The sequence below is a fragment of the Cryptomeria japonica genome, chromosome 5 (genome assembly GCF_030272615.1).
Source record: "Cryptomeria japonica chromosome 5, Sugi_1.0, whole genome shotgun sequence".
In the NCBI taxonomy this organism is placed as follows: domain Eukaryota; kingdom Viridiplantae; phylum Streptophyta; class Pinopsida; order Cupressales; family Cupressaceae; genus Cryptomeria; species Cryptomeria japonica.
In genome coordinates, this window is record NC_081409.1 from 256,489,846 (window position 1) to 256,517,413 (window position 27,568).

A 27,568-nucleotide genomic window follows, 5' to 3' on the forward strand; every position below is an offset into this window, starting at 1 on the left:
ATTTAGTATTATATATTCGTTCATTAATTTTATTTCAGAGTGAGGACATTAGATCAAAGCATAACTCCAACACTCTTTCAACTAGAGCAGACACAATGTTCTTCACATTTCTATAGCTGCATGGTGTCGTTACTCATGGATTTTACTACAGCAACAGCCAGCCTCTTTTTCAGGTTGATATCTTCAAGGGACTTAATAAATGTGAACCATGCAAACCAATGACTTTCAGCCTTTAGATTTACTTCTGAATTCTTTAGCCTATGCTTAAGATGGCTATAAATCTTAGCAAAATAGTAAAAACATATGCAATAAAAGTCACCATCTTTTCAAATTGAAAAGCATTTGTACAAGATGTATTGTTTCCCACAAGTCCATAAGCACTAACAAGAAGTTTGTATATTGACAATAACAAGCCTAAAGATCTGAGTTTGACAACCATATATTCCAACATTGACCAGATAAAACATACCAAATCCCGGTCAAGGTTTTATATTAACAATAATGCAAAGTCATCACGAATGCTACTTACAAATTGTAGAAGTAAGTGAACTACAGCCCAGTGCTCGCTTAGCTGCAACTTTACCTCCATATCTAATCCTTCTAGCATTGATTGCCATACCTGTAAGTTATTTTTCAAGCATATCTTCTTGTTTTCATGGATGCCTGCTGCAAAGTAAATCCAAGGCTGTGTAGTTTTGACTCTTTGGTTAAGCCATTAACATTACCATGAGGCATTACGTTAAATCTGAAATCGTCACCTGGATCCTGCAACTTGTGATTATCCAACCTTGATAGAATTTGCACTCCTTTCTCAGCTGTCACCATTATTCGATTTCTCTAATCTTCCTCATGAATGTTAGATTCTTGCTAAGCTAATGAATTGCTATTAGTAGCCAAACCAAAATCAGAAATTTCTTCATACCTTCCAAAGCTGTCATCATAGGAGCCATTAGTTTCACAGACTTCACTAGATTGATCTAAATTTGTAGTCAAGGTTTCTGCTATGAAATTCCCATCATTTTTACCTGTAAATCCTTCAATAAATTTTTTTTGGAACTTGTTTATGCATACCTTTTGAAACAAGGTACTTTCTTGTATCTTTGGCTCTTCTTCAACTTTTGTAGCCTCATTTGTTTCTTTGTCCTTAACACCACTTGGCTGCAATAAATCTTTTTTGTCAATAATTATACATATATGATCAAGTGTCCAAGCCTCTTGACATGTGAAACAAATTTACTCTCTTCTCATTTGGTTCTTGCTCTTTTTGGGAGGCCCTGTAACCTGTAACCTCTCACTTTTCTGCTCAATGATCAGGTCTGAATTCTCCTTTTCCTCAGATGACTCTTCAACTTTCTTTTTAACTGATAAATAGTGTGTCAACAACTCAGGATGCCCTAGCAATTTTGTTAGATTCTTTTGATTTTTTTGAAATTCCTGCATAAACTCTATCACGAGTTCCTGATATATCTTCATCTTTGAAAATCGACCAACAATCTGTTGAAACCAATATGAGTAAGTGCTGGTCACTTATCAGAAGCAATCTGAAAGCGATCTTTTCCCTGTCAATCCCTCAGGCTGGTAGGATGCATAGCTCTGATGCCACTATAATATTCCCAAATAGGGGTGCTAAAAAAACACAAAAATTTCTGCAAAATAGGGCACAAAATCTGGAAATTTATTTGGATATAAAAATGTTCATTTCAGACACAGAATTCTGATTAGATTTCAGATCAGATTTGTGCAGCTAAAAGATATAGATATCAGATTATTTCTGAGCTTAGGTATATACAACAAAAACCCTCATTACTGCCCAGAATTGTCAGGAGTGAAATTAGAAATACAATGTCTTTCCTTAAGTTGTAAGAAAAAAGCAGAGATAAATATGTAAATTTGAATACCAAAAATACCTCAGATTGTTTCAGAATGATTTCCAAACCCTAGCTGAACTTCAAAGTGGCTCTATGCTCCCAAAGTGGTCAGTGCTGGGTCTGTTTTATGTGCTCCTCAGCAGCCATCCTCAAAGTCCTCAGAAATTGATGGTTTGCAGCTGTAGATGATTCCAGATCCAAGTCTTCAGCACTGAGATTCTCCTCCAATTTGTTCTCCAAACCTGATGAATGTTTATAGCCCAAAAATAATAATGCGCTAGGGTTTCACAAACCAGAGTTCTTCCACCGAAACACACTCTTCCAATTAGGGAAAGCCCGTATGTCTCACCGAAATCAGGGATACTTAAGGGTTTCAATTCTCAAGCCAAGATGCAGCAACAATAAAAAAAATCTTCATCACATAATGAGCTCAAAATGAGTCCTAGGGAATTATATAACAACTGCCTCTTGGGTAATCCAAGGAAAGGACAACCAATGCATTGTTAAGCCTCATGGCTTGAGTTGGGGATATTACACTTTAGGATGTTGCTCCTTCCCATTTAGTGTCTTTAGTTGATAGATCCTTCCACCTCACTAAATATTTGTTAATGGTTCTATTCATCAAGTTTCCTTCTTGACTGTCCATGATAGCTTTTGATATCAAAATGAGTCTTCATCATCCAAAGATGGCAAGTCTTTGGATTGTACATCGTGTTGCTCCAATGCTTTTTTAAGGCAAGAAACATGAAAGATGTTGTGGATTCTACTGTTATTTGGTAGTTCTAGTTCATAGGCTACTTCTCCCACCTTTCTCGTAATCTTGTAAGAAACATAGAATTTGGGTTTTAACTTCTTTGCTCCTTTCTTCTCCAATGAAGACTACTTGTAGGGTTGCAACCTTAGGCCATGTGTTTGACTTCAAAGACTCTTTTGGTACGCTGCTAGTTTACATAGAGCTTTTGCTGGTTTTGGGCATGTTGAATATAGCCCTTGAGGGATTTCAATACCTCTTGAATTTGCTTGATCATATTTGTTTCTTGGAGCACCCTGTTTTTTGTGATTGCAAGATCCACAAAGGTTAGAGCATTGTATCCATGCAAAACCTTGAAAACTGACATACTTGTGGACATATTTTAGGAAGTGTGTAATAAACACACTCAATTTCTTTTTTGAGAATATGTTAGCATTCAACTAAATTGAAATGTATAACAACTTTCTTTCCACTTTTTGATCACTGAAATCCCAGAAAGGGCAAGGTTGGAGTATATGGTGTTTCAGATTATAACTTAACTGAAAGTAAATTGCTGAAAGGAAAGCATCAGGCAACAAGCCAAACAAATCACTTATTTAGTGGGAAGCATATGTCAGCCAAGGTTTGCCGTTGCGCCAAAAGATCGACCTGTTAACGCTCGATACAAATATCAGAGATAAACAAACCATGGGAGGCAGTTAAACCATGTTGCAAATCCCTAAGGGCGGCACTAAACAACCAATGGGATGAAGGGCACACATCTTCCAACAATCCCCCCAACGTGATGAAGGGATTTGAACTTGTGGCCTAGAGCTCTGATACCATTTGTTAGACAAGGTTTGCCGTTGGGCCAAAAGATTGACCTGTTAATGCTTGATACAAACACCAAAGATAAACAAACCATGAGAGGTGGTTAAGCCATGTTGTGAATTCTCGAGGGTGGCGTTGAACAACCAAGGGGGCGAAGGGCGCACACCTTCCAACAATCCTCCCCACGGAGGGATTCAACTCTGTGACCTGAGCTCTGATACTATTTGTTAGCCAAGGTTTGCCGTTGTGCCAAAAGATTGACTTGTTAATGTCCGCTACAAACACTAGATATAAACAAGCCATGGGAGGCGGTTGCGACATGTTACTAATCCTGGAGGGTGGCATTGAAGAACCAAGGGGACGAAGAATGCACACCATCCAGCAGTATATACACTACTGGAAATTAAATTGCATCTTCCACTTGTCCAGCAGTGAGTGAGGGGGCACATCCACTTATTCAATGGGAAATCTTATACAAATTGAAAGTAAAATAAACTTGGGCACATCCACTACGAGTGGGAATGTCATACACTGCCTAAGATTAGGGCTTTATAAACACAAATTGCAGCATTATATAATAAAGCATGAGCAATTAAATAAGTGAAAGGAGGACTGACTCAAAATATAGAAAATAAATAAAATTTTTTGTGACTATTAAAGGGCTAACCTAGAGCAAGAATTTAAGAAATTATCAAGTAATTAGCCTCCCCAAACAACAGGCACAATGAAGAGCAGTGACTTAAAGGAAAGGGCAGCAATTGCAAACAAATGTGTCTTTTCAAAATTAAAAAGACATGACATTTCCCAACGTGGAAGATGTAAAAAGGAGGAAGTCCTATTGAGGAGAGGCATCGATCAATGGAATGAAGAGAATGAGATCAGAAAATAAATAATCTGATCTGGAATAGACATTTGATTTGAAATCAAGAGATACAGATCTGATTTAAACTATAAGGCAATAAGAATTTGAATTACCCAGCAATGCGATACAGCAGTTAATTTAGAAAGGATGCCTCTTTTTTGAAGAGAGATACTCTTAGCAAAGGTTGTCTCTACGTTCCCCTTGAGGGCTAGAGGACCTCCTCTTTGAGGAAAGGCATTGAATGATTTGGAAACAACATGTGATCTGACATCAGAAAATCAGACAAATAAGAAAAATCAAAATCTGAGTTTAACTCAGAAAAAAGGTAGCCGATTATCATAGTTGGTAAACTGATTGGTATGCAATATGGTTGAATCTATAAATTGTTATTAAATCAGTTAGGAAACATAAGCAGGAGATGCAGGAGTAGAGTTTCCCTCAATTAAGTAGACCACCCATTGAGTTGGATTGCCTGTGGGCCAAGGGGTCAGATTGACTTGGTTGGTTGTTTGACGCTCTTGGGCTTAGTTGTGGAGGACAGTATCCCGGCATCCTATTTTGCTTTCCCTTCAAGTTTTTAGTATGGCTGGTTATTAGGAATAAGCTATAATGTGCATGTTTACAATATGAATCTTCATCATCATTTTGTTTGATGTAAATTGATGATTTTTTGTAAATTCAATTGCTATCGTGTAATTTAGTGAAAGAATACTCTTGTAATAAATTGTATTATTGGATTTGTTATTTCTGGGCAAAAATCAGGTACTCCCTCAGTTGGGGACATTACAATGGTATCAGAGCATTAATCTTGCTACCCTGTTGGACAAACCTACTTTAACCACCATTTAGTTAGGGTTAAATATTCAACCCTCTTCTTGAGTAAATCAAAAATAAAATTGAGTAGGCCAACATTGCACTTCTATATGTGTGCTTTTCACATGTATGCTCAAGCCTTACGTGCATTTAGGTGTATGCTTCACGCCTTACGTGCATTTAGGTGTATGCTTCATATCTTATGTGTATGCCTCAAACCTTACGTGTATTTATGTGTATTTTTCGTGCCTTACTTGTATTTATCCTTCATGTCTTACGTGTATGCTTTGTGTCTTATGCGTATTTATATGTTTGCTTCATGCCTGATGTGCTTTCGGCATGTTTACTCCGTGTGTTTATGATTATTTTATGGAATTACCAAATCGATCTAGACTCCATAAGAGTGTTCAAATACTGCCATGAAACGTAATCTAATCAAGAAAGTTAATAGGCACCCTAAGGTTGATATCTGACGATGTTTTACAAAAATATATAATATTCCATGATATTTCTAGGACATGGATGAGTTTGGTGTGGGTATCACCTGCAAGTGCAAGCTTATTTATATATAATATGAACAGCATACCCTTCGTTTCTTTTTCTCATGTAAAACTTCCAAACCATTGAAGGCACATTTTGACATTGACAAAACTACAATTTTACACCGTATTGAAGTCTCTATAGATGAGGCAACTTCTACATATGACATGGCTAGTGGGAGTGGCATTGCAACTAATTGTGGTCTAGATGAATTAAACCAAATGTTGAATTTGATGCTTCAATGGAGAACAATATTAATTGTAATCTTCATTTTGTATTAACATTTGACAAATCAGTGAATTTATAAGTATTTTCTTTATTACAAATTATGAGGTACGCACACACACACACTTGGGGGAAAGAATGCCATATTGATGTACTCAAACCTTCAACCTCTACCCATTTTTGTTGCAGGACTGGCCAATTAGGAATAACCAATATTTCACCTTGTTGTAGTAGATAGTAACTTTCATAGGAGAAACAAATATTTGGAGTGCTTTTCAATGCTTGTCTTGGTCATACATATGAATGCAAATGAATATCTTACAAGCTTTGTCTTTGCAAATCATGCAAATGTTGAACTCAAGAAGCAAAAGATATGCCTTTAACACTACTTATGAATTATGATGGCAATGGAGATATATTCAAGGACTGTTTGCCATTCATTATTGTTGTGCTTTCAATATTCTTCTTCCTCTTTTGCTTGTGGCTGATCACTCCTTCATGTGCGATTCTTTAGATGAAGATGTGAATGGAGTTTCCAACACGTTCCACCCAAGTTCTTGCCAACCTTACAAAGACTGCAACAGTGATTCGATTTTAACTACTCATATCAAGTGGCTCCTTACTTCCTTGGAGTGCAACTTGGCCTTTCTCTTTGTGTTTTCTTGAAGAGTGGATTCTTCATTTCCTATCTTTCATAAAGAGCTTGGTCTTCTTAAAGATGGATTGTTTCTTCTTGTGTATAGCCATTCAATTGCTATTGACTCCTCAAGTGCAAATAATAACAAACCAACATTCATTTGTGTCATGCCCTTCATACAATGGGAACAAAAGATGGAAGTATTCATTTGTCCGCATCTTCCTTGTTGCGTGATTCCTTGCCTCCTTTGATTTCCCAGTGGTGAACTTAGTGGGGTGTAATCTCCCTGTTTTTTCCTTTGCATTTGCATCATGTGGCTTGAAGGCTGTCATCTCTTTGTAAGTTCTTCTGTGGCTTATCGAGCTGACAGGTTGTTTCTCTTTTCTTCTTGTGCTTCCAGTCCACATTTTCTTGAATTCTTGCAATCAGCTTGTGGCTTCACAAATACCAAAGAAAAAATATGATTACATTCTTGGGGCTGTTTTTGTTGTGTTGATGGTTCGACATGCTTCTCTTTTGGAAGCAAGCGTGAAAGATCCCTAAATGGGTTTTTTGCTGCCCTGGATAAGTTTTAATTAATAAACTATCTTTCAGAACCTTTTGGTGTTCTTAGAGACTAGACAGAAGATGCAGAAAGTGTTGTTTATTTTTTGGTGATGGGGATTGCAACCATTAACCAATAATAACATAGAATTCAACTCAAAATAAGATATCAGCTTCTGATTTTATTTATGACAGCAGATTACATTCAACTAGGAGTGAAGATACATTCACCAAAACAATTAGAAACATACCACAGATCCAGCGTTGGGGTTTGTTGTTGATTTGCTATCCAGAAATGGATACAGGAATGAGTTGAAGGTACAAGGGCAGTCCAGATGTACCAATACACTTATACTACTTCCAAATGAATTACCAATAACAAATTGGGCCAAAAACCCAATTACCAGCTAGAAATCCAAATTCTGCTAGGCAAAATTATACAATTTTAGCCTTAAATCCTCACTGTTTTGCTCACCCTGATCTCAATTCAAGCCTGATGACTGTGATTTCTTCTACACAGTCCTTGCTGATCCTAACAATGAAGTTAAGAACAAGAAATGGAGTTAAAACCCTCCATTTTATTTATTATCACTCCACAGCCATCTGTAAGGGTACGACCCCCTTGGGAAACAGTACAACTGCCAAAAGAAATAAGTAATGCACTGAAATTGAATGTATTCTTGCTCAGATCTGATGTAATGACCTTGCTGCTAATTATTACTGAGTTTGCTTGTTGAAATGACCCTCAATATGCCTGAAACAAGCTTCTGATGTGTTCCACGTGCCTCCTGTAGAAGGGATTTCGTCCTCCTGAAGACCAAATCTGAGGTTTCCGTCTCAAACCTGCTTGCTGTTGTAAATTGCAGACCTGCAACTTCCAAGTTCTTCACAGAATAATATATCATGAATCAAGAATACATCTAAGGCTGAATACATGCATTCCTTACATTCCACGTGGGATGTACCTACTGCAAATGGCGGCCCTAAGGCTGCAAGGATCACACCCAAGTTGAAGAATCAATCTGCCATGCTGAAACCCTTACTCTGCAGCCTGAATCCACAATGAAGAATGGCGTACTCAATCTTTGTCAACTATGCACTCTGCCTGAAGAATCCAATGCCAATAACTGCTGAGGGCTACGTCCCAGCCAATCCAGATCTTGGGGTTTGCGTCCCAGATGAAGAATCACTCACTCAGAGCAAATTCACAAAATAAGTTTGATTGTGTAAAAAGATAATGAACAATTAGGTCTTCATCTCCTTATATCTCCGTTCCTTTCCAAGCCAAACCCTAAAAGGGAGTAAAGTTGGCACATTATGAAAAGAGTGTTATTTTCTAATTATGGCGTCAACTGTAGGAAAATAACACTAAATTGCAAATAAATAGCGTCAGGCATCCAAAAAGACTCCGGAAGGTGAGAATCATGTAGCAAAGTTCAAGACCTTTCCAACAAGCTATAACACATAGGCATATCAACCCAGATGAAGCCAGAAACCCCTTATTACTCCGAAATGACTAAATACATAGCCTTATTTTAATTTATTTAATCGCTCACTTAGGAAATATTTAAATATATTAAAATATCTCCAGATATCCAATAACAGCCCAAAATAACCAAACAATCATGAATATAACTTTGTCACCTATCTGTGACCGATGCCCGAAAAACTGAGCTAATTGGCAATCCCATCCCTAAAATCTAGGGATGCTCCTAGAAACTAGGAAACACACCCAATCTTCTTGAAACTGAAACCATAGTATGGTCCCGTGGAACCTCAAATATGGAAACTGCCACAACCTCCTAAAAGGTAGGGAATCTCCCTAAAAAGTAGGAACCTCTCTTCAAACACTTGTAACTGCTCAAAAGGATCCTTCTCTGCTCCTTGGTCCCCTAAGTGGTCATTCAGTCAACTGCCAGTTCTCCCTAAAAAATAAGAGACCTCGTCCGAAGGTCCGAAACGGCTCACAGAGCCCCCACAAAGCTCCATGACCCTCAGAATGAGTCCCCTAACCATGTCGTTGACCTACGAGAACTCGAATGGTAGGTCAACCCCTGCTCATCTCATGTCACCTAGAAAAGGGGACATTACAAAGCGTTGCTTGGGCTGCACTAGAGCTTCTACCACACCCATGGTGAACATATGGTGGTTTATTTACAATCTCATTTGGAGTTAGGTCTTGTATGTCCTTGACAAGACCATTTCTACGGTATCCCATTCCATGCAATAACATAGAGCCAAGACCTTAAGTATATTTCACAAAATTACCAAAGGACTCCTTTAATGCTGCATTAGAAGAAAGAGCATGTGGTGAACTGTTTAACATGTATGCCTTTGTCATAGTCTTTGCATCTTTGGTAGATGCTGTTCTTTTTTGTTTGGTAGACCCTTCTCTCTTATTTTCTCCATAAACATCACCTTAGAGCTCTGCTAACAATTCTTCTTTTGCAACTTCTCCATGATACCATCAATGTAATCTCCATGGGTGGACCATTTAGCTCGATTCTTCCTATTTGAGTGCTGCACCACCCTCCTCAATTCATTGTTCTCCTCTTGTACTTTTATATGGAATGAATGGAGTTCTTTCAGTCTTCTGCCCAAGGGTTTTGTTCTGACTGATATGTGCAACAAGAAATTTCTGCAATACTTTGTCAAGTAATTTTGAATATAATCTTGGTATTAGACACAAATCTTATGTGTTAGCAAAATTCTCTAGAAGCCACTAGGAATATGCTGCTTTGTAATTACGTTGTTTAATTTTCCATACAAATTGCCTTGTTGGAAATAAGTTAGATCTTAAATTATTGTTGCTGGTATTACTTCAACTTTACTTCAAGTAGTAGTGAATTAGAGTGGAAGAATGTGAATCTTTCATGGTGATGGAGCATATGTTTTTGAAGTGAAGTGCTTGTATTCTTGAGGAAAATGGTTCATTTCGCAAGTATTTATTCTATGTATAGTTTGAATCTTTTTGATGACTTGCATTGGGCTAAATATGAAAATTATTAGAATATACTGTTAATTAGTTTTTAACAGCAACTAGTGTCCAACTTTTGTAAGAGTTTTTAATTCGTTTGTTCAATGCCAGGACATTCAAGAAATGAAGGGATGCTATGAGAGTTTGCTTTCTTCTTCTGCAATGATGGCCAATTGTGCTCATGGTAATTTTCTTGTTTGTTGATTATCATTGCAGTCCATGAGTTGAATGGTATAATTGGTATTGTACATGTCTTGAAGGATTGCAAAATCTAATTCTTGTTTAATTTAGGCTTTAGGATATTGACTTTCTGGTTGGCTTTAGGATATTTAATTCTTTTCAAACTAGAAACTTAGTGTGTATCATTATTGATTGTGACTTTTTCTTTGATGTATCATTGCTCTTGTCTGTATTTGATTTGGGAGATCATCTCCAATTGCAATATCACGATTTTTCTCTTCTCTTGTGTTTAGATCATTTGTGATGTTCATTATATATTTTGCACCACTTTTAGTTCTGCAAAAATACACAATTTTGACTCTTGCACCTAATAGGCTTTTGTAGGGGCAAAGTCTGTCAATTTTAAATCAGAAAAAATGTAGATGAAGATATCTTTGGTAAATATAAAGTGCAAGTATAATGGCATGATCTACATGTGATGGACTAGTTTTTTTTTTCTTTGGGATGCACGCACACACTTACACACACACCCACCCACACCCACACATGAATGCATCTACATACATGTCTGTCAATTTTAAATCAGAAAAAATGTAGATATCTCAGAAAAAATGTAGATGAAGATATCTTTGGTAAATTTAAAGTGCAGTTATAATGGCATGATCTACATGTGATGGACTAGATTTTTTTTTCTTTTGGATGCACGCACGCATGCACTTACACACACACACCCAACCACACCCACACCCATGCATGCATCTACATACAGACATACATACATACATACATATGTGCTGTGTTCCATGGCATTTTGGGGATGGGGATGGGGGTACGTGTTTCAGGGTGGCATTTTTAGGGCCATTTTTTGGGGGATGGTAGGGGGGACAACGATATATGGATTTTTCAATATATATATAATTTTCAACATATATTATATAGAGAAGGAGAAAGAGAAGGAGAAAGAGAAGGAGATACATATGTCAATAATTGATAACACCAATATCAATATGTAAATAAATCATGACAGCAGTAGTATAACAGCTGTATAGAGTATAAACTAAAATAAAGTAGTATAACAGCAGTATAAACAACAATAAAATTAATCATGAGATTCATGACAGAAGTACTAACTATTAAAACATTGTTGTTCGAGATCGAATTTAAAAATTAAAGTTAACTGTTAAACTAACTCAAAGTCTCAAACTTCAAAATACAACAATCTATGAGACTATTCCTCATTCTGGCTATTAATATCCAAAAGAACTATTCGTGTCACTGTCACTCTTTGCCTGAAATTATTCAATGGTAGCCCAACCATTCTTGGCTGCACCTCCTCCTTGTCAACCTTCCTAACATCTTTAGGATCAACATCCCAATGCGCTACTGGAGCTTGTCAATACTGAGTAGTCTGCCAATTTTGAAGTCACAAGGCACTATGAACTGCAACTAATGTTTTTGCTCGTCTTGAGGTAAGCCTATTTTTCTCAATGGAGTGGATGAAGCCATAGGTGGACCTATTCCTCTTTGTACTAGAGGAACTAGCAATTTGTGAAAGTTAACAAATAGCAAATTGTTTTTAACTTTGGTGTATCCTTCCCATGAAATTCCCACCATCCAATGGGGTTTTTTGTGTAATAGTGGCCCTATCTGTTCTAGCCTTTGTGTTGTTGAATGTGTTGACGTGTCTAAAGTCGCATTGCTGCAAACTCCATCCGGCCAACGCAGAATAGAATGTACTCGCTGAGTATCCTATCCTCTCTTGAGATAAGGAAATCCCTAATGCTTTTTTTTCGTTTGATCAAAGGGGACAACCTCAAGGTTTTGATTGTCAGGTCTTGACTGTGGGATTACTCAGTGGTTTGATGTGTTTTGCTGGAAACACAAAGGGGACTTACGGTGAGATCGGCAATTGTTGGATGAGTTCCCTAAAATTCTAACAATCTCGTTATCGGTTGATTTCAGTTGGATCGATACTAATTCAACTGGACTGTGGATTCTTCTTGGTAAAAAAAAGGAAAAAAGAGGGATAGGGAAAGGAGATACAGAAAATCTAGCTATTTAACTAAGATAACATGTTCAAGAAAAACAGGCAGACACCTCCAAATAACCCGATTAAACACTATCCACTATATAAGCACAATGTTTGTAAGAATCTAGTGCAATCTTCAAGGGAAAATAAGATTTTCATGCTATTAAACATAGATTCAGAATTTTTATATTCATTCACTAACCGTATAATAATCGAACTAAGCAGATGAGAAGGTTTAGATTAACCATGCAAAAGGAATGACAATCAGTCAGTCCCTAATGGTATGAACAACGAGGATTCTATCAGATGTTTATCTAGAAAATGCTATAGAAAAATGAAAGAAACATAACAGAATAATTCAAATGGTGAAGAAGGAGACCATGCACTCACAATGAAATAGAAACAGCCTTAACTTTGCATTAAATCCTGTGTAAATTTCGCCAGAGCTTCAGCAACAATCCATGAACTTCTTACAAAATAGGGGAAAACCAGTCCCTTTAAATAGGCTTCCAAAAATAGATGAATGGCCAAGATCTAAATTAAACAAGTGGCCCAGATTCATCTTTACAAAAGGTACCCATACCCATAAATGGAGGGTAAATATCAGCAACCACCCAAAAGGGAGCAATAACTACCTAAAAAAGGTAATTAAAATTATCCATAACAATTCAAAAAGTGCACATGCACAAAGTTTAAAGTTTACAGCTGACTTAGAGCCAAATATGAACTTTTGGCCAAAAAGTGTTTTTTTAATTTTGAAAGAAAAATGCACTTTTAAGAAAGCACTTTTTCTTTTCCAGCTTCATATTCTCTTTCTAAAAATTCATCTTCGCCATGCAAATACTCTTTCCAAAGGTCCCGACTTGCTGCACGTTCTTCGTGAACATACTCCTGGAACTTGATGCACAATTGGAACAACAAACTGAACTGAGGCATAGGGGGATGACGAATTTTATACTGCATGCCCTCTAGATAACGGTCTACATGCTTCAAACCATCCTACCAGCTGGACTGATTAGGCTCAAAACACAACATGTCTGAATGTAGTTGACCGGCAAAACCAAGGTCCTCAGTGGAGTAGGCGATCTTGTCTGTTCTCAATCTTTTCTCCCAGTCTGGTTGCATTACGTCATCAGACAGACCATTTTTCCACCCCAAAACCATTTATCGGAGGATTGCCTTGCCAAGTTCCTGCATGTTCTTCAGAATTCCCTCGCATGCATCTTGCTCTTTGTCAATGATCTCTCTTGTCTCATTCTTCATAGTGATAGTCCAGTACTATTCTTTAAAAACGTTGATATCGTGGGGGTCCAGGATGGCGGAAAGTGTAGGGATCTGTGCTTGGGTCTAGAAAAGAGCTCTTACAAGAGGAAGAGTTGTAGCAGCTACCTCATGGATTCTGAGGCATTCTCGTTTTACCTCGAGCAGCTTGACCAAAATGATCTCTCGATGGTGGGCCATTTCTTTTACCTCTTCAATGATTTGCTCTCTTTCTTTAAGGCCTTGCATCCATTCCTTGATGGCCTTGGCAGTATCTCGTACTCCTTCAAATTCTATTGTGGTCCTTTGCGCCAATGCTGTCGGGGGAATGTGGGATTCGGAAGCATTATGTAATGGTCTCAAGAGTTGATCAATGTACCCCTCGGCCTGCTCAGCACAAACTCGATACATGTTCTTTTCAGCTGTTATCTCTTCGAGTTGTTTGAGCATGTTTTGTACAGAATCCTTGAATTCTTCCCTTTCCTGTTCCTTGGTGGCTCGTCCGATGGGGACGGTCGTGATGCTATAATCAACCAGTGTAATTTGATCTGCTGGCTTATCGACAGGAGGGGTGGCGATATGAAGGGTACGGTTCCTTTGCTCATCATGGGTTATCCTGGAATACGCCTTGGGCTTTTTCTTCCCCTTGGCCTTGGCTTGGCCTATGCGTGAGAAGATGTCTTCTAAGTCGATGGGTGGCTTGGTGGCTGCCTTGCGCTGAGTTCGAGCAACTAACCAGTCTTGAGGTATAGTCTGTGCTGATGATATGGTTAAATTTGCACTCTGTTCTTTAATATTTTCAGCCGGCTCATTGCATATTTGCAGCTGCTCCATTACAGGAGGAGTGGAGGAAGTGTCAAGTCCTTTGCTCGTAGCTGAATTCTCTCCCACTTCACTGAACTACTCTCTGGTATCTTCATGTGATGGTTGTTTTTTCAGTTTTTTCAGGCTTGTGGGTCTCATCTGTCCTTTGCTCTCCTTCAACAGTGGAGTCATCCTTGGGCATACTATGCAGCTGCAATTCATGGCGGCTGTGCTGAGTGGGTTCATGCATCTCCAGCCCTTGAATGGATGGAATATCTCCTTCCTCCACTTGATTCTCAGGTTCGGCAGATTCAATGGCTCTTACCTTTGTATTTAGCATGTCGGGTGCAGGAGGATCATCAGTTCCAAATGCGTCAATATCACTCTAGGAAGGCAGAGCAGGTATATAATCTAGTTCAATTACATCATTAGATGAACTGGGGTTTTTTGATGATGAAGTGACCTCCGGTCTCCTAATAGGGATCTTCTCCCTTCTTGTTCTCCTAGATGTCCGAGTCCCTCTGTTGGCTTTAGCCTTCTTCCTTTTCTCGGGCTTTTCAACCTCTTCCTTTGGTGCACTGGAGGTTCCCTCATCTTCAGAGGATTGAGAATCAAGGCTACCCATCATTTGGTAGGTGAATTGGACTCCCTCATGAATCAGTCGCTCAATTTGCTGGTGCAACCATTGATCAGTGTATCTTCCTGGGGCTGCTATAACCGCCTCAAAATCAGTGATTGGATCCTGTGACCAATTGATACTTGGCAAGAGATGTGATGCATGGCTTTCATAGTCTCACTTTCTCAATTCCTATTTTTTCCCTGGTAGAAGGTTTCTTAATTTTCAAAGTGACTTTTCAGGGGTTATTTTTTCAGTACCCTATTCTTCCTATGTATAGGATTATTTGGCAACTCATCAAGGAATTTTTTGTCCTCTGATAACATGTGTCTTAACCTCTTAACCCAGGGTTAAATCAACTTATACATGGAATGCGTAATATGATCTTCTATGCATAATCTTATATTGCTGCTAGCATTAGTTAATACCACCTTTGAATATATAGAAATCTCCATGGTTGTTTCCAGATTGGACGTAATAATGTATGTTTCAAAGATAATTGTCTGTCTTCCAATGACATTAATAAAATCTATTCTTTTTCTCTCTTGTTTCACAAGTTTTTATTTATTTACTTTGTCATTGAAAAGCCTTTGGATAAAAATGTTTAGTGATTTCTAGACATGAATGTTTCAGATGACAGTCCATGATCCATCGTCAACATTTTCAAAAATATTTAGTTTTTGTGGTTGAAATTACACAATAGATAGCTATAACTAATAAGGTAAAGCAACTGATTTGCACTGCAGAATTATCACAGGCACTGCATGACATGGCTCAATGTCTGCTTCAGATAACTGCATTGGATATCAACGTGGGGGGTGGTAAGCTTCTAATGTGTTAGTATCAAAATTCCAATCAGGTTCATCATGTATTTAGTGGCTACCTGTTCAGTGACTCCTTAACGAAATTTTCTTGATATTTTTAATAACATTTATGCTTATTTATATTCTAATCTGGGGTGGTGTATCCAGGAGGAGTTTTAAAAATGCTAGGAGAAGTCCAGTATGACCTCCATAAGTTGTTTGACCATTATGTAAGATCCATCAAGTCACATGATCATAGATAATTTTTTCTATGAATTTTACCTCAGTTTTTTTCTCATTTGCTGCTGTAGATTTCCATGATATTTACAAACTCATCGTGTGGCTTTGACTCTACAGCGTGCTCATATTTCTCAGACAATTACTACTCCATCAGAGTCACTTTTGAATGAACTTCAATATGTGGAGGTTTGTTAACATCTTCTTAGTAGACTTGACAAGCAAAGTTCTATGACTTGATTTGTTGTGGGCATTCAATTCTCATCACTGCATTCTTAACATGTATCTTAAAAATCAAGCTAGAATGTCCTTAATGCTTTGGGGCTTCTTGCATGAAATTTTGATGTCTTTACTGATTGCTGCTATTAGCCTAGATAGTGTTAAACTTATGCAGGTAGAAGTACAATGCCTTGATTAGAATTGGTACTCTAAATTTTCTTATTAATATGTTATACCATGAACAAATTTTTGAATTTGTACCATTTTTAGTTAAAAAAAGGCATGTGTTAAATCTAATATCTCATATAACAATTTCTATTTCCTATTCTGTATCGTTACAGAATTAGTAATAATATTTTCTGGTGTGAAAAAGAAGGTGAGACTTTTCACATGCCAGTTACAAATCCTACAGATTAAAATTTGTTGTGCTATTAGCAGTTTCATTGGTTGTTGAAGTTTTGATTCCATGTCAGCAATTCTATTACGATTTCGGGTTTGAATGATGGCTTTGGGATTCTTTCCTTCTTATCCCAAGTGTTACTTGGATTGTACAAGATTGGTTTAATTTCTAAGTTACCGATTCGGGTACGGGTACGGGTACACACACACACACATACATATATATATATATTCGAACATCAAATTTATAAAATATAAACTATATCAGTGTATAACTATAAGAAGAGTGATCCTCATAAATCCATAATTGCCAGTAAATATCAAAGAATAGAATATTTAGATACCTCATTCATAATTTGCAAAAATGAAACTACTCAGGCTCAAAATGTCATTATACTATCTATTTTAATATTCACGTTCTTTATTAGAAGCATCAAGATCAATATCAACATTTGGTTCAATTTCATTTGAACCAAAATCAATTGGATTGCCACTACCTCTAGCTGTGTCAAGTGCAAAAGTTGGTTCAATTTCATTTTTCAAACATTTTACAAAATGCCAAATCACTAACAACACAAGGAAAGCTATTTCATATAACATAAGCAAACAACTGCTACATATGCATAATGTAATCAACTGAAATCAATCTCAGTAATGCTTATATAAAGTTTACTAACCCTGTGTTCATAGGTATAGCTCACAAATGCAACTGAAATGATATTTAGTTGCTTTCTTGCTGGCATATTCTGATAAAAAATGCTGTCACAAAGTTATGAGAGTGAAACTGAGGTTTTAATTTATGAAATTATGCTTGGGTACGACCCTTGGTACTTCATGGGTGCTTGGGTTCTTTTGTGAGAACCTAGGCACCCAGGAAGAACCCAAGATGTACCCAAGCCGTACCCGAACCCGAACAGTACCTGTACACGGACCCGAGCTAAAACAGAAGAACCTGGTATCTTAGTTTAATTTCTTTTATTTTCTCAGTATTCTTCTGGTTGCCTAATTCTATGTAATTTTATTGCTTTTATTCAATATAAAAAATGACTCTTTTATTACCCCAAACACAATGCCAACATGGGAAAAATAAAAATTAATATTTTAATCCCCTTATGTCTCCCTAAAATCTCTACACCCACTCAACATTTGCACTTTATTAAAATAATGAAATATTTCATTTACCTTGACTTGGGCGCTCAAACCAAAGACATATTTTAAATATTAAATAATTAAATGCTAAAAAGTACATAACATTAAAACTTAGCATTTAATCTAAGTTACCGGTTAGGGTTCGGATTCGCGGGTTCAACAATTTTTTTTTCTTGGGTACGGGTATGGGTTCGTCCGTACATATATACATATATTAATTATAAATTTATATATATACACATATTAATTATAAATTTATATATATACACATATTATATATATTTTCAATATATACAATCCATACAAAAATATTTTTTTATTGTTTTTTGATCCGTGGGCCTTGTTTTTGGGAACCCACGGGCCTGGGTTCACCCGGGTCCTCCTGGGTTCGACTTGGGTTCACCCAAGTCGAACCCGGGCCGGACCAGGACCAGGCACAAACCAGGACCCGAACCCAAGCCAAAACCACAAGAACCGGTAACTTAGCATTTAATTAAAAATTCACCCCATTAAATTGAAGGAAAGGCAACTGATCATAAAACTGCAGAACTGAAGGTTCTAAGGTGTTGCTGATGATGAAGAAGTCAGATTGAGCTAAAAAAGTCTTACTAAAAGAAATAGACATGAGTTCCAAGAAATGTTGAGCTCAAATCGGTAGCCTGAAATCACATCAGAAAATGCCACTCAATAACACACACGGAGGCCCAATTTAGTTGGCAGATTATGCTAAGTTTGTTTATAAATAAATATTGATTAGCCAAAGGTGTTAAGTGTGTAGTAGTGTTGATGTGTATTTTGTACACGACCAAACACAGAATAAAATACCCAGAGGTATCTTATCCTCTCTTGAATAAAGTCTCCGAATGCTGAAGATGTCGCGAAAGGATCAATCGGGATGACTTCAAGGTTCTTTTTGGTAGGATTTCTACGTGTGGATAAGCACCAGTGGTCGTTGTGTATGCTGTTTCTTCAAGGGGCCTTACATACTTTCAGAGAAAGCTTGTCCACATTACTTTCTTTCCAAATGCAGGAACAGGATTTTCCTAACACTAACAGATTTCAAAAAAATGTTAAAAGATAAGGGTTTCAAGGAAGGAATACTTAAACTAATCCTAAGAATGACTCAATGAAGGCTAGACTTGATAAGATTCTACCAATTTCAGTATCACCAAGAAATTACAACTCTATTGGAATTGATGCGATCTTCTAAGGGGATTCAATAGCTTTCAAATCATCAAGGATATAGATACTATCATAGAGATACATATCAATACTTCCAATAATGATTGAATTCTTAATCAATCTTAATGTTTCCAGTTGACCACACAAGGCATCCTCACAATCAGTAAGAAGCTAGTGGTTTGGAATGTGAATCTTATCAAAGATCAAGCACAACACTTTGTCCTTCAAACTTAAAATTTAAATGCTATTTCAACTGAGAGTGATTCAAGAAGATAAACAATCATGAAGATAGCCAAAAGTATTGCAATAAAACACCATAACTTCAATATTTTATTGATCTAATAGCCAAATGGACAACAATTGTTCAAAATTCTTTCTTCACTACTCAATCTTGCTACAATAATAACTTTCTAACTTTCTTCTCTCTAAGCTCTCTCTCTTTTTCTAACTTCTCTAACTCTTCTAACTCTTTAAAATGAAATGAGTGAGGGCATATATAGTATCCTCAAATACAATGAATGGCCTGGATCAAAAGAAGATCAACAGCTGAGATTTTGACACCTAAACCCTAATTAGGGTTTGTTACAAAAAAGTCCCCATTTAGATAAACATTACTAATCCATAGCCAATAAAGAATTGGCACAAATACCGAGGAGACAGACCAATAGGAATTAAGTTGCCACATCATCCTATAACAACTTTTCATCTAGAATTTTGTTCCCTTTCCTATGCTCTTTCTTAGCATATTCAATGAATCTGGACACAATTCCCTCAATCTCAGCAATGGGAATCTCAGGAAGATTCTTCATTCGTTCTTCCAAGTGAAGGACTTGATCAAAAGCAGTGAGAAGAGTCGTCTCCCATCCAGGTTCAAGTTCTTTGGTCTTCTCAATCAGGAACATAGTAGTGTACATTTGATCTCGTTGCTTATCTGTGATGATGTTCTCTTTCTTGCAAAAGATGACCTTGATTCTATCCTCCAACTCTTGGATGTCCACATCTGTCTCGATCTCGATCCGCCTGTCAAGAATGGTACACAACACCTCAAACACCTTATCTTGAATTGGATGAATGATGCCTTCAACTCGGCTGCATCTGGTGTTGACGTCTTCAAAAAGGATCTCCTTCATTTGGAGCAGAGCTGACCACTGTAGGAGGTTATGGGTTCCTCCATCCATTATCTTTTCTTGTGCCAGAATCCGTCTTGGTGTTTCTCTTATCACTTGTAAAACTGGGATGATAACATCTCTAGTGTGAGTGAATGCAGCTACAGTTATCATTAGATTATGGATAATCTCAAGGACCTGGATAGCTCGATGAACTGTCTTCATCATTCTTGTTGCAAATTCAATGGCTACCTTGTGAGATTTCTCAATCCAAGAACTCATAAGTTGTACCAAGCTCTTAACCCTTTCTGCTTCACCTATTGATTCAAGAGGGAGTGCATGTAAAGGAGATACTGCTGGATCCTGACGTCTCAAGGGTTGATTAAGATGACTAAAATAGTTCTTCCAAGCACTGACCTCTCTCTCAAGCCTCTTATTCTTTTCCATTTCTTCAAGTTTGTCTTTAAGTGCTTCAAATGAATCGGTTGCTTCTTCCATTGCTTGCTCGGAGGTAAGTGGACCAAGCTCAAATGTTTCTAAGTCATACTCTTCTGCAAGAATCTCATCCTCATATTTGTCTACCACTGGTGTAGCTACCTGCACTTTCCTGGATCTTGTCTCATCTCTAATTACCTTAGACATCTTTGTGGCCTTTTTCTTCTCCATTATTTCATGAGAATTTCCTATAAGGCTTTCCAAGTCAAACACATCTTCTTCTTCTTCAACCACAACTACCCTTGTCAGTCTCTCTTTCAACTAATCAGGAATGGTAGATCTTGTTTCTCTCACTTGTATTTCTTTAGGTAGAGGTCTATCTTCCCGAAAAGGAGATGTTGCTTCATCATCATTCTTTTCTTCATGTTGCTCATTAGCACCAACTTGGGGAGATTGACTTGATGAATGCTGAGGTGTCTATCCTTTCTCCTGTTTATCATTCTGTACCATGGATTCCATAGACTCATCAATTTCATATACTATCTGCCTCTGATCTTCCCCTTGACTTGCTTCCTTTTCATGCCTAGAAGATGTGCTTGGTGGGCGATCGGGATTCGTTTTCTGCTTCTTCTTGGACGGTTCTCTCTTCTCAGGTCCTTCTTTCCTCTTTGAGCCTTTGGAATGAGAAGTATTCTCACTCACGCTTCTCCTTCTTCTGGTCTTGCCTCCAAAGTGAATGTCATAGATACATTCTGCTCCTTCAACTTTTGATGTTGTACATCCACCCATTTGCGAGTGCAGGATAAAACAAGAGCCATCAAAGCTCTCAAGTCTAAAACCTCGGGCTCATTCCAATCCATCTTTACTTCTTTGTCTTCCTTCTCATAGGATGATTGGAGGTATCTACCATTATCCTGGGCTTGATCGGCTACTCTATAAACTTTGCATTTTCTGATGAGATTTTAGGGTAGCCTGGAATGCATCTTTCTTTTGACCTCTAAATCGCCTGGGACATTCATCCAAAAATCCTCCACCTGAAACTCGTGCTTGTACTTCTTGCCGACTGTCTAGTCACCTCAAGTAGTTCTATCCTGTCTGTTGGATATCTTGGCAACATGTAGGGAGGTGAAGGACACCCATGAACTCTGATGTATGTGAATTTTTGAAACTGAATGAACCATGCACCATGCTTCTTCACAAGCTCTTGTGCATCCAGAGACAGTCGATTGTGAATCCCACCTTGCAATATCCTGGTAATGTTCATCATGAAGGTGTCATTGACTAACTTGTAGTCACTTCTAGGCGAATGATGCAGTTGAACATAAGAATCACAAACTCTTATTTCTCCGGGTCCTCTTCCAATCACTCCTCTGTGAGGTAGCCCTGCATACTCGAAACTCCTAACCAAGGCATATATAACATATGAGCTCATGTGGAATGATTTGGTGGGTCTTAGCCTTCTCAACTGTACGTCTAGACAATTGCTAATGATTCTGGCCCAATGAAGCATTCCTTTTCCTTGGACTATCACTTGTATGAAGAAGAACATCCACTTGTCGAAGAAGAAGGCTTGAGAAGCACCTGTAACTCGATTGAGCAAAGTTATCAAGTCTCTGTATTCCTCCTGGAAGTCAATCCTATGTGGTGTATTGGGAATCTTGTTTAGGCGAGGCTGACTTTTGAGCAACCAATTCTTATTGATGAAGTTCAACAAGACTCAGGATCATCTTCATAGATCGACCTTGCTCCTTCCAAGCTCTTGTAGATCATGTCTTTATGGCCCGGAAGATGAAGAGCTTCGCTTATAGCTTCCTGTGAAAGGTAGGCTAAGATGTTCCCGTCCTTGGTTACGATCGTACTTGATTGTGAGTCATAGCGGCGGGCACACTCGATCATCAACTCATGACACTTGACTGCGGGAGGGAAACCTGCAGCCTTGATGATGCCACTCTCAATTATCCTCCTCGCAACAGGTGATGGCCTGCCAACGTAGGGGACCTCTCGAAACTTCTTCACATTGAAGTTTCCTAAGTTGGTGTCTTCGATATTATTCCACTTGGACACGATCCTGGTCTCCAATTCGTCGCTCCTTTGATCTTCCTTGATGAGAGCCTGCCGACTAGTAGATCCTCCGGCTTTGGGGGTTGTCATTTGATGCCTACACAAAAATTTAAAATTAGTCTTTAAGCATCATACCTTAAAGCATAGAATTTAAGACCTTTCAAGGGAATAATTCAAAACACTAATTTGAGAATGACATGATAAATCAAGAATTATATATATTCTCAAATTAATTATGAATGAAAATTAGATTTTCAAGACTTAGACTTTAAAAGATTGCTATGAAATCAAAATAAGTCTTGAATAAGAACTTCAAACAATTTGATTCTTCATACCTCTTCTTGAATGCTTAACTATCAACCTTGGAAAATGGAAGGAAGAAGATCAAAATTCGCTGGATAAAGATTGAATTGTGGTCTTCCTTTGGATGAACTACACCTCAATTAGCCTTCAAAAGAACTTCACCTTCACTAGCCTCCCACACTTAGCAAGAAATTCGCCTCCAATCTGCTAGAATTCGCTTCTCTAATCTGCTCCTCAAATTCGCATAAGAAGGAATGAATGAATGATTTGAATTCACCACAAAGCATCTCCCTTAAATAGGGCGCTTACCCTAATCCTCATGAGGCCGACTTAGGTATTTAGCAATAAAATGAAATAAAATCCCTTTTAAAAGGGGGCCGACTTGCTTGTAAAAGCAAAGAAATGAACTTGAGCGCTCACCTTTTATTTTTTAAAAATTTTAAAATTAATTTCAAGGCCTCCAAGGTGGATATTTTTTTATTTGTTTTAAGGCTTAGAATTAATTGATTCAATTACAAATGCCTTAATTCATGTGAATTTGATCTAACTTCCCAAATGTCTTGAATTTGGCAAATTTGGTGAAAATTTAGGAATATGGAGGTTTGATTGAGGCTTAATGAAATTTCCTTTCTCCTTAGGCTTTGAAATATTCAAAGTGATGAAGGTCTAGATTCACTTCAAGACTTGTTTGAACCCCTTACCCATGCTTGTTCTCTTGATGAAATTGAAATTTTCTCAACCTACATTTGCAAATTTCCATGTCTTTGTCTTTACAATCTTGCAATTTGCCCTAAACTTAATCAATCAAGGTTGAATGATAGGTTTTTTGATGATTTCGCCCTGGACCCTGTGGAAGGGTCAGGAGCGATTTTTCCAATTAGGTCCTGAATATCTCATTTCTTGACTCCAAAATCTCCTGGAAGGTGAGCTCATGTTTGTTTGACCTAATCAAAGTCTTGCATTTCAAATTTTATCATTTTTCATGAGGAAATTAGGTGAAAATGTGAATTTCGCCCTGGACCCTCTGGAAGGGTCAGGAGCGATTTTTACATTTTAGGCCAAAATTCACCTTAGGCTGATCATTAAACTCCTCCAAGGCAATCTCTAGGGTTCATTTATCTCCATCATTGGGTTAGCTCATCAAAACTTTGAAGGAAATATTGCATTTTTGGGAATTTCACTCTGGACCCTCTGGAAGGGTCAGGAGTGAAATTCTCTCCTGAGCTCAAAATTCTTATTTTTGAAGGTCAAAAACCTCTCCAATGCATTCCAAATGGGTTCTTTCACTGAAGTCCAGGCTTAGTTTTACTTGAATTTTGGAGGAAAAGGTGACTTTAGTGTTTTTCGCCTTGGACCCTTTGGAAGGGTCAGGAGCGATTTTCCTTGCTTAGGCTTACTCCTTCATCATTTTGTCTTGAATCCTTTACTCAAGGTTAGGCAATGGTCTTCTTCATTCACTCCACCCAAGCTTGGTTTGTTCTTGCAAGGCAAAATAGGGAATTTTGAGATTTTTGCCCTGGACCCTCTGGAAGGGTCAGGAGCGATTTTCTTCTTCTGACCTAGAATCATCATTTTTTGGAACAAACATCTACTCAAAGGTGGTCTCAAAGGCCTTTTCTACCTTGGTCTAGTCTTGCCTTAGCACAAACTTGAAAGGAACATGTTGGTTTTAGGATTTTCGCCTTGGACCCTGTGGAAGGGTCAGGAGTGATTTTTAGGTTTTAGGGCAATTCCTTCATCCTTTCAACTTCAAATCATTTCCAAGGCATAGAACATCATGCTTTACTCCTCCTTGAGTCCTGAAAACCAAAATCTTATCTTGAACTGCAAGGAAAATAGGAGGATTTGAAAATTTCGCCCTGGACCCTTTGGAAGGGTCAGGAGCGAAATTTAGTTTTTAGGCAAAATCCTTCATTTTTCCAAGTCAAAACATCTTCAGGAGGCAAAAGCAAGTTGTTCTTGTTTCATTTATGCCAAAAACTTGACCTTCTTCATTGCAAAATGAGAGCATTTGGGAATTTCGCTCTGGACCCTTTGGAAGAGTCAGGAGCGAAATTCTCCATTTGTCCAAAATTCTTCATTTACTTATGTTTCCAAATCAACCAGGATGTCCAATCTTCCTCCCCAGATACCCTGCACATCACAATTTAGCCAAAGTTAGTGAGAAATAAGCTCAAATAAGATTTTCGCTTTGGATCCTCTGGAAGGGTCAGGAGCGAAATCTCCATTCCAGGCCAATTTGCTCAGTTTTCATGTTTCAAACCACCTCATCAGGCAAAGTTAGGTCATTTTCTAAGCTAGGAACAAGATTGCCAGTCTATCCAAGGCAAGAAATAGTGTTTAGGATGAAATTCGCTCTGGACCCTTTGGAAGGGTCAGGAGCGAAAATCCTCTTTCAGGCATCATCTTGCTCTTCAAAAATCAATCAAATCCCTCTCCAAGCAAGAACATTTCAATTCACCTCCAAACTTGCCCTTGAAAGCATCACCTAGTCAAAATGAGGAGAAAAAGAGTTTTACAATGATTTTCGCCTTGGACCCTTTGGAAGGGTCAGGAGCGAAAATTTCCCTTTCAAAACTAGAGGTTATCTTGATTCGCTTCATCATCCATCAAACTTGATCAAACCAACTCCTTTTCTTCACTGGCTTTGCTCAACTGACTTAGATAGGGAAACAAACAGGACCCTGACAAGAAAAACCCTCTTTCAATCTAGACCTAACTTGACATGAGATCTATTCACCCTGCCCCCTGATCTAACCAACTTGACTCTCTTGAAAGGCATGCTTCATTCTGGCAATCTTGAGGCTTCAGGCACACGACTAACAACCTCCCAAAACAAGACTAGACTTAGCTTGAAAGAAACCCTAAAATGAGCTTCCAAGGTTTAGCCCTAATCCAGCCAGCCCAGGTAGATCACTCACTCACTCAAAACCCTAAAAAGCAGAGAGAAAAAACAAGCAAAGAGAAAGCAAAACCCAAAGCAAAAAGAGGGGGTCCCCATTCTACTGGGGCGATGTGTGAAATGGTCACAACAAGTAGTTAGTCAACTATGTATGTCATAGTGTTTGTTCTCCTTAGGTAGTTGTTACTTGACAGTTCTTGGCAGTTGGTAATTTAACCAACCGTGGGCTCCTATTTATGTACTCATTTTGTGTGAGTTGGGAACTTGTTACTATTGTCATGTACACATTGTATTGGAATAAAAGCTCTATCTTTTTGAAGTTATACTTGTACTTGGTCTTCTATGTTCTAATATTCCATGTTTTGTTCTGCAAGGAACATTACCCTACCCAAGTAAACACCCAAAGCTCGACCAATCGCAGAAAAACAGAAAGAAAGGAATTGCACACTACACAGAACCCAAGAGTCCCCCTAACCAAACACATTAGCTTACAGGGAATCGAAGGATAGGCTAACGGTTGTTAGCTACCTAGGCCTAGAGAGGGGACAAAATCAACCAAGAATCATCACCAATAATGCTAACATAAATAAATTCATTGTTACTTGTTAGCATTAGAGGACTTATCAAAGGAATCATCTTTATTCTTAGATTTGCACTCCTTTATGTGACCCATCTTTCCATAATTCCAGCATTTTACTTTAGACTTACTTGGAGATTTAGTCCTCTCCTTACCCGTAGACTTCTTATCTCCTTTCCTTTTATTCTCCTTAGATTTGCCTCTCACCAAAAGGGCATAAGAAGAATTACTATCCATGGACCTTTTCCTAACTTCCTCACTTAACATAATGGCAATAATATTTTCTGGTGTAAGTGATGTGGAATTTTTGCTTATAGATATTATAAGGTTTTCCCATGACTCTAGTAAGGAACAAAGCAACACATGCATTTGTTCTGTTCATCCATCTTGATTCCCATTGATGCATGTTGATTTAAAATCATACTCAAGCTATTTAGGTGATCAATTATAGAGTCTTTTTCCATCATTTTTAAAGAATATAACTTATTTTCTAAAACAAGCTATTAATGGGACTCTTAGATTGATAGAATGTACCTATCTTCTTCCACAATGAATTTGTTGTCTGTTCCTTAGACATATTGATCAACACAAAATTTGATGAATGTAATAGGGTTGTACTTGCTGTTATCCAATTTTACCTAGTGTTCTTTGGACATACTTGAGGGTTAAGGTAACAAAGATATTGTAGTGCATTGATCTCTTTCCACCAGAACATCCTCCATCTTCAACTTCCACAATTTGAAGTTCTGCCCATTTAATTTCTCAAATTCAGACCTCAACATGCTAGCCGTAGATTTAAGTTTTGCCTTCCACAAAATCTTTAAAAGTTTTCTTTCTTTCCAGCTATTCACGAATTGCAAGAAACCAACCGATATTAGGGTTTACCATTGCACATGTGAGGGTTTGCACTCCAATGAATAAGTAACCACCCAAACAACAACCTTTGTGCTTTGATACTAAATATTGGGGATTTTGACCCTTGTTACAAACAATTGATAGACTAAGATGAAGAAAACTTAAGATTATGTATTTTGATATAGTTAACAACACTTGCAAAATTTGTTTAACATGTACAAAAGTAAATGGAATAGTATGCATCCCCAAGATTACATAAGATACAAATATTTATGTGGCAAACCCTTTTGGTAGAAAGCCCACCACCAAAAGACATTCACACTTATATTATTTGTAATCAACATTGATTCAATAAAACAAGGTCTTTGGAACCTTTTATAGAGTCTCAATCTACAATGCACCCCTCTTTTACCATTGCTCTAATT

At 37.8% G+C, this 27,568-nt stretch overlaps 1 protein-coding gene across 3 annotated transcripts in view; it reads left to right on the forward strand.

The window, feature by feature from the left end:
• LOC131058395 (uncharacterized protein At2g33490) overlaps positions 1–27,568 on the forward strand; it is a 128,466-nt gene that overhangs the window by 32,137 nt on the left and 68,761 nt on the right. For 2 of the 3 annotated variants that reach the window (XM_057992255.2, XM_057992256.2), the window contains exons 2-5: positions 10,138–10,210; positions 15,662–15,736; positions 15,887–15,948; positions 16,076–16,144. In XM_057992255.2, the coding sequence (XP_057848238.2) occupies positions 10,138–10,210; positions 15,662–15,736; positions 15,887–15,948; positions 16,076–16,144 (279 nt within the window). Of the gene's footprint in view, positions 1–10,137; positions 10,211–15,661; positions 15,752–15,886; positions 15,949–16,075; positions 16,145–27,568 lie in introns of those variants that run through there. The other variant, XM_057992259.2, reaches the window with a different exon arrangement.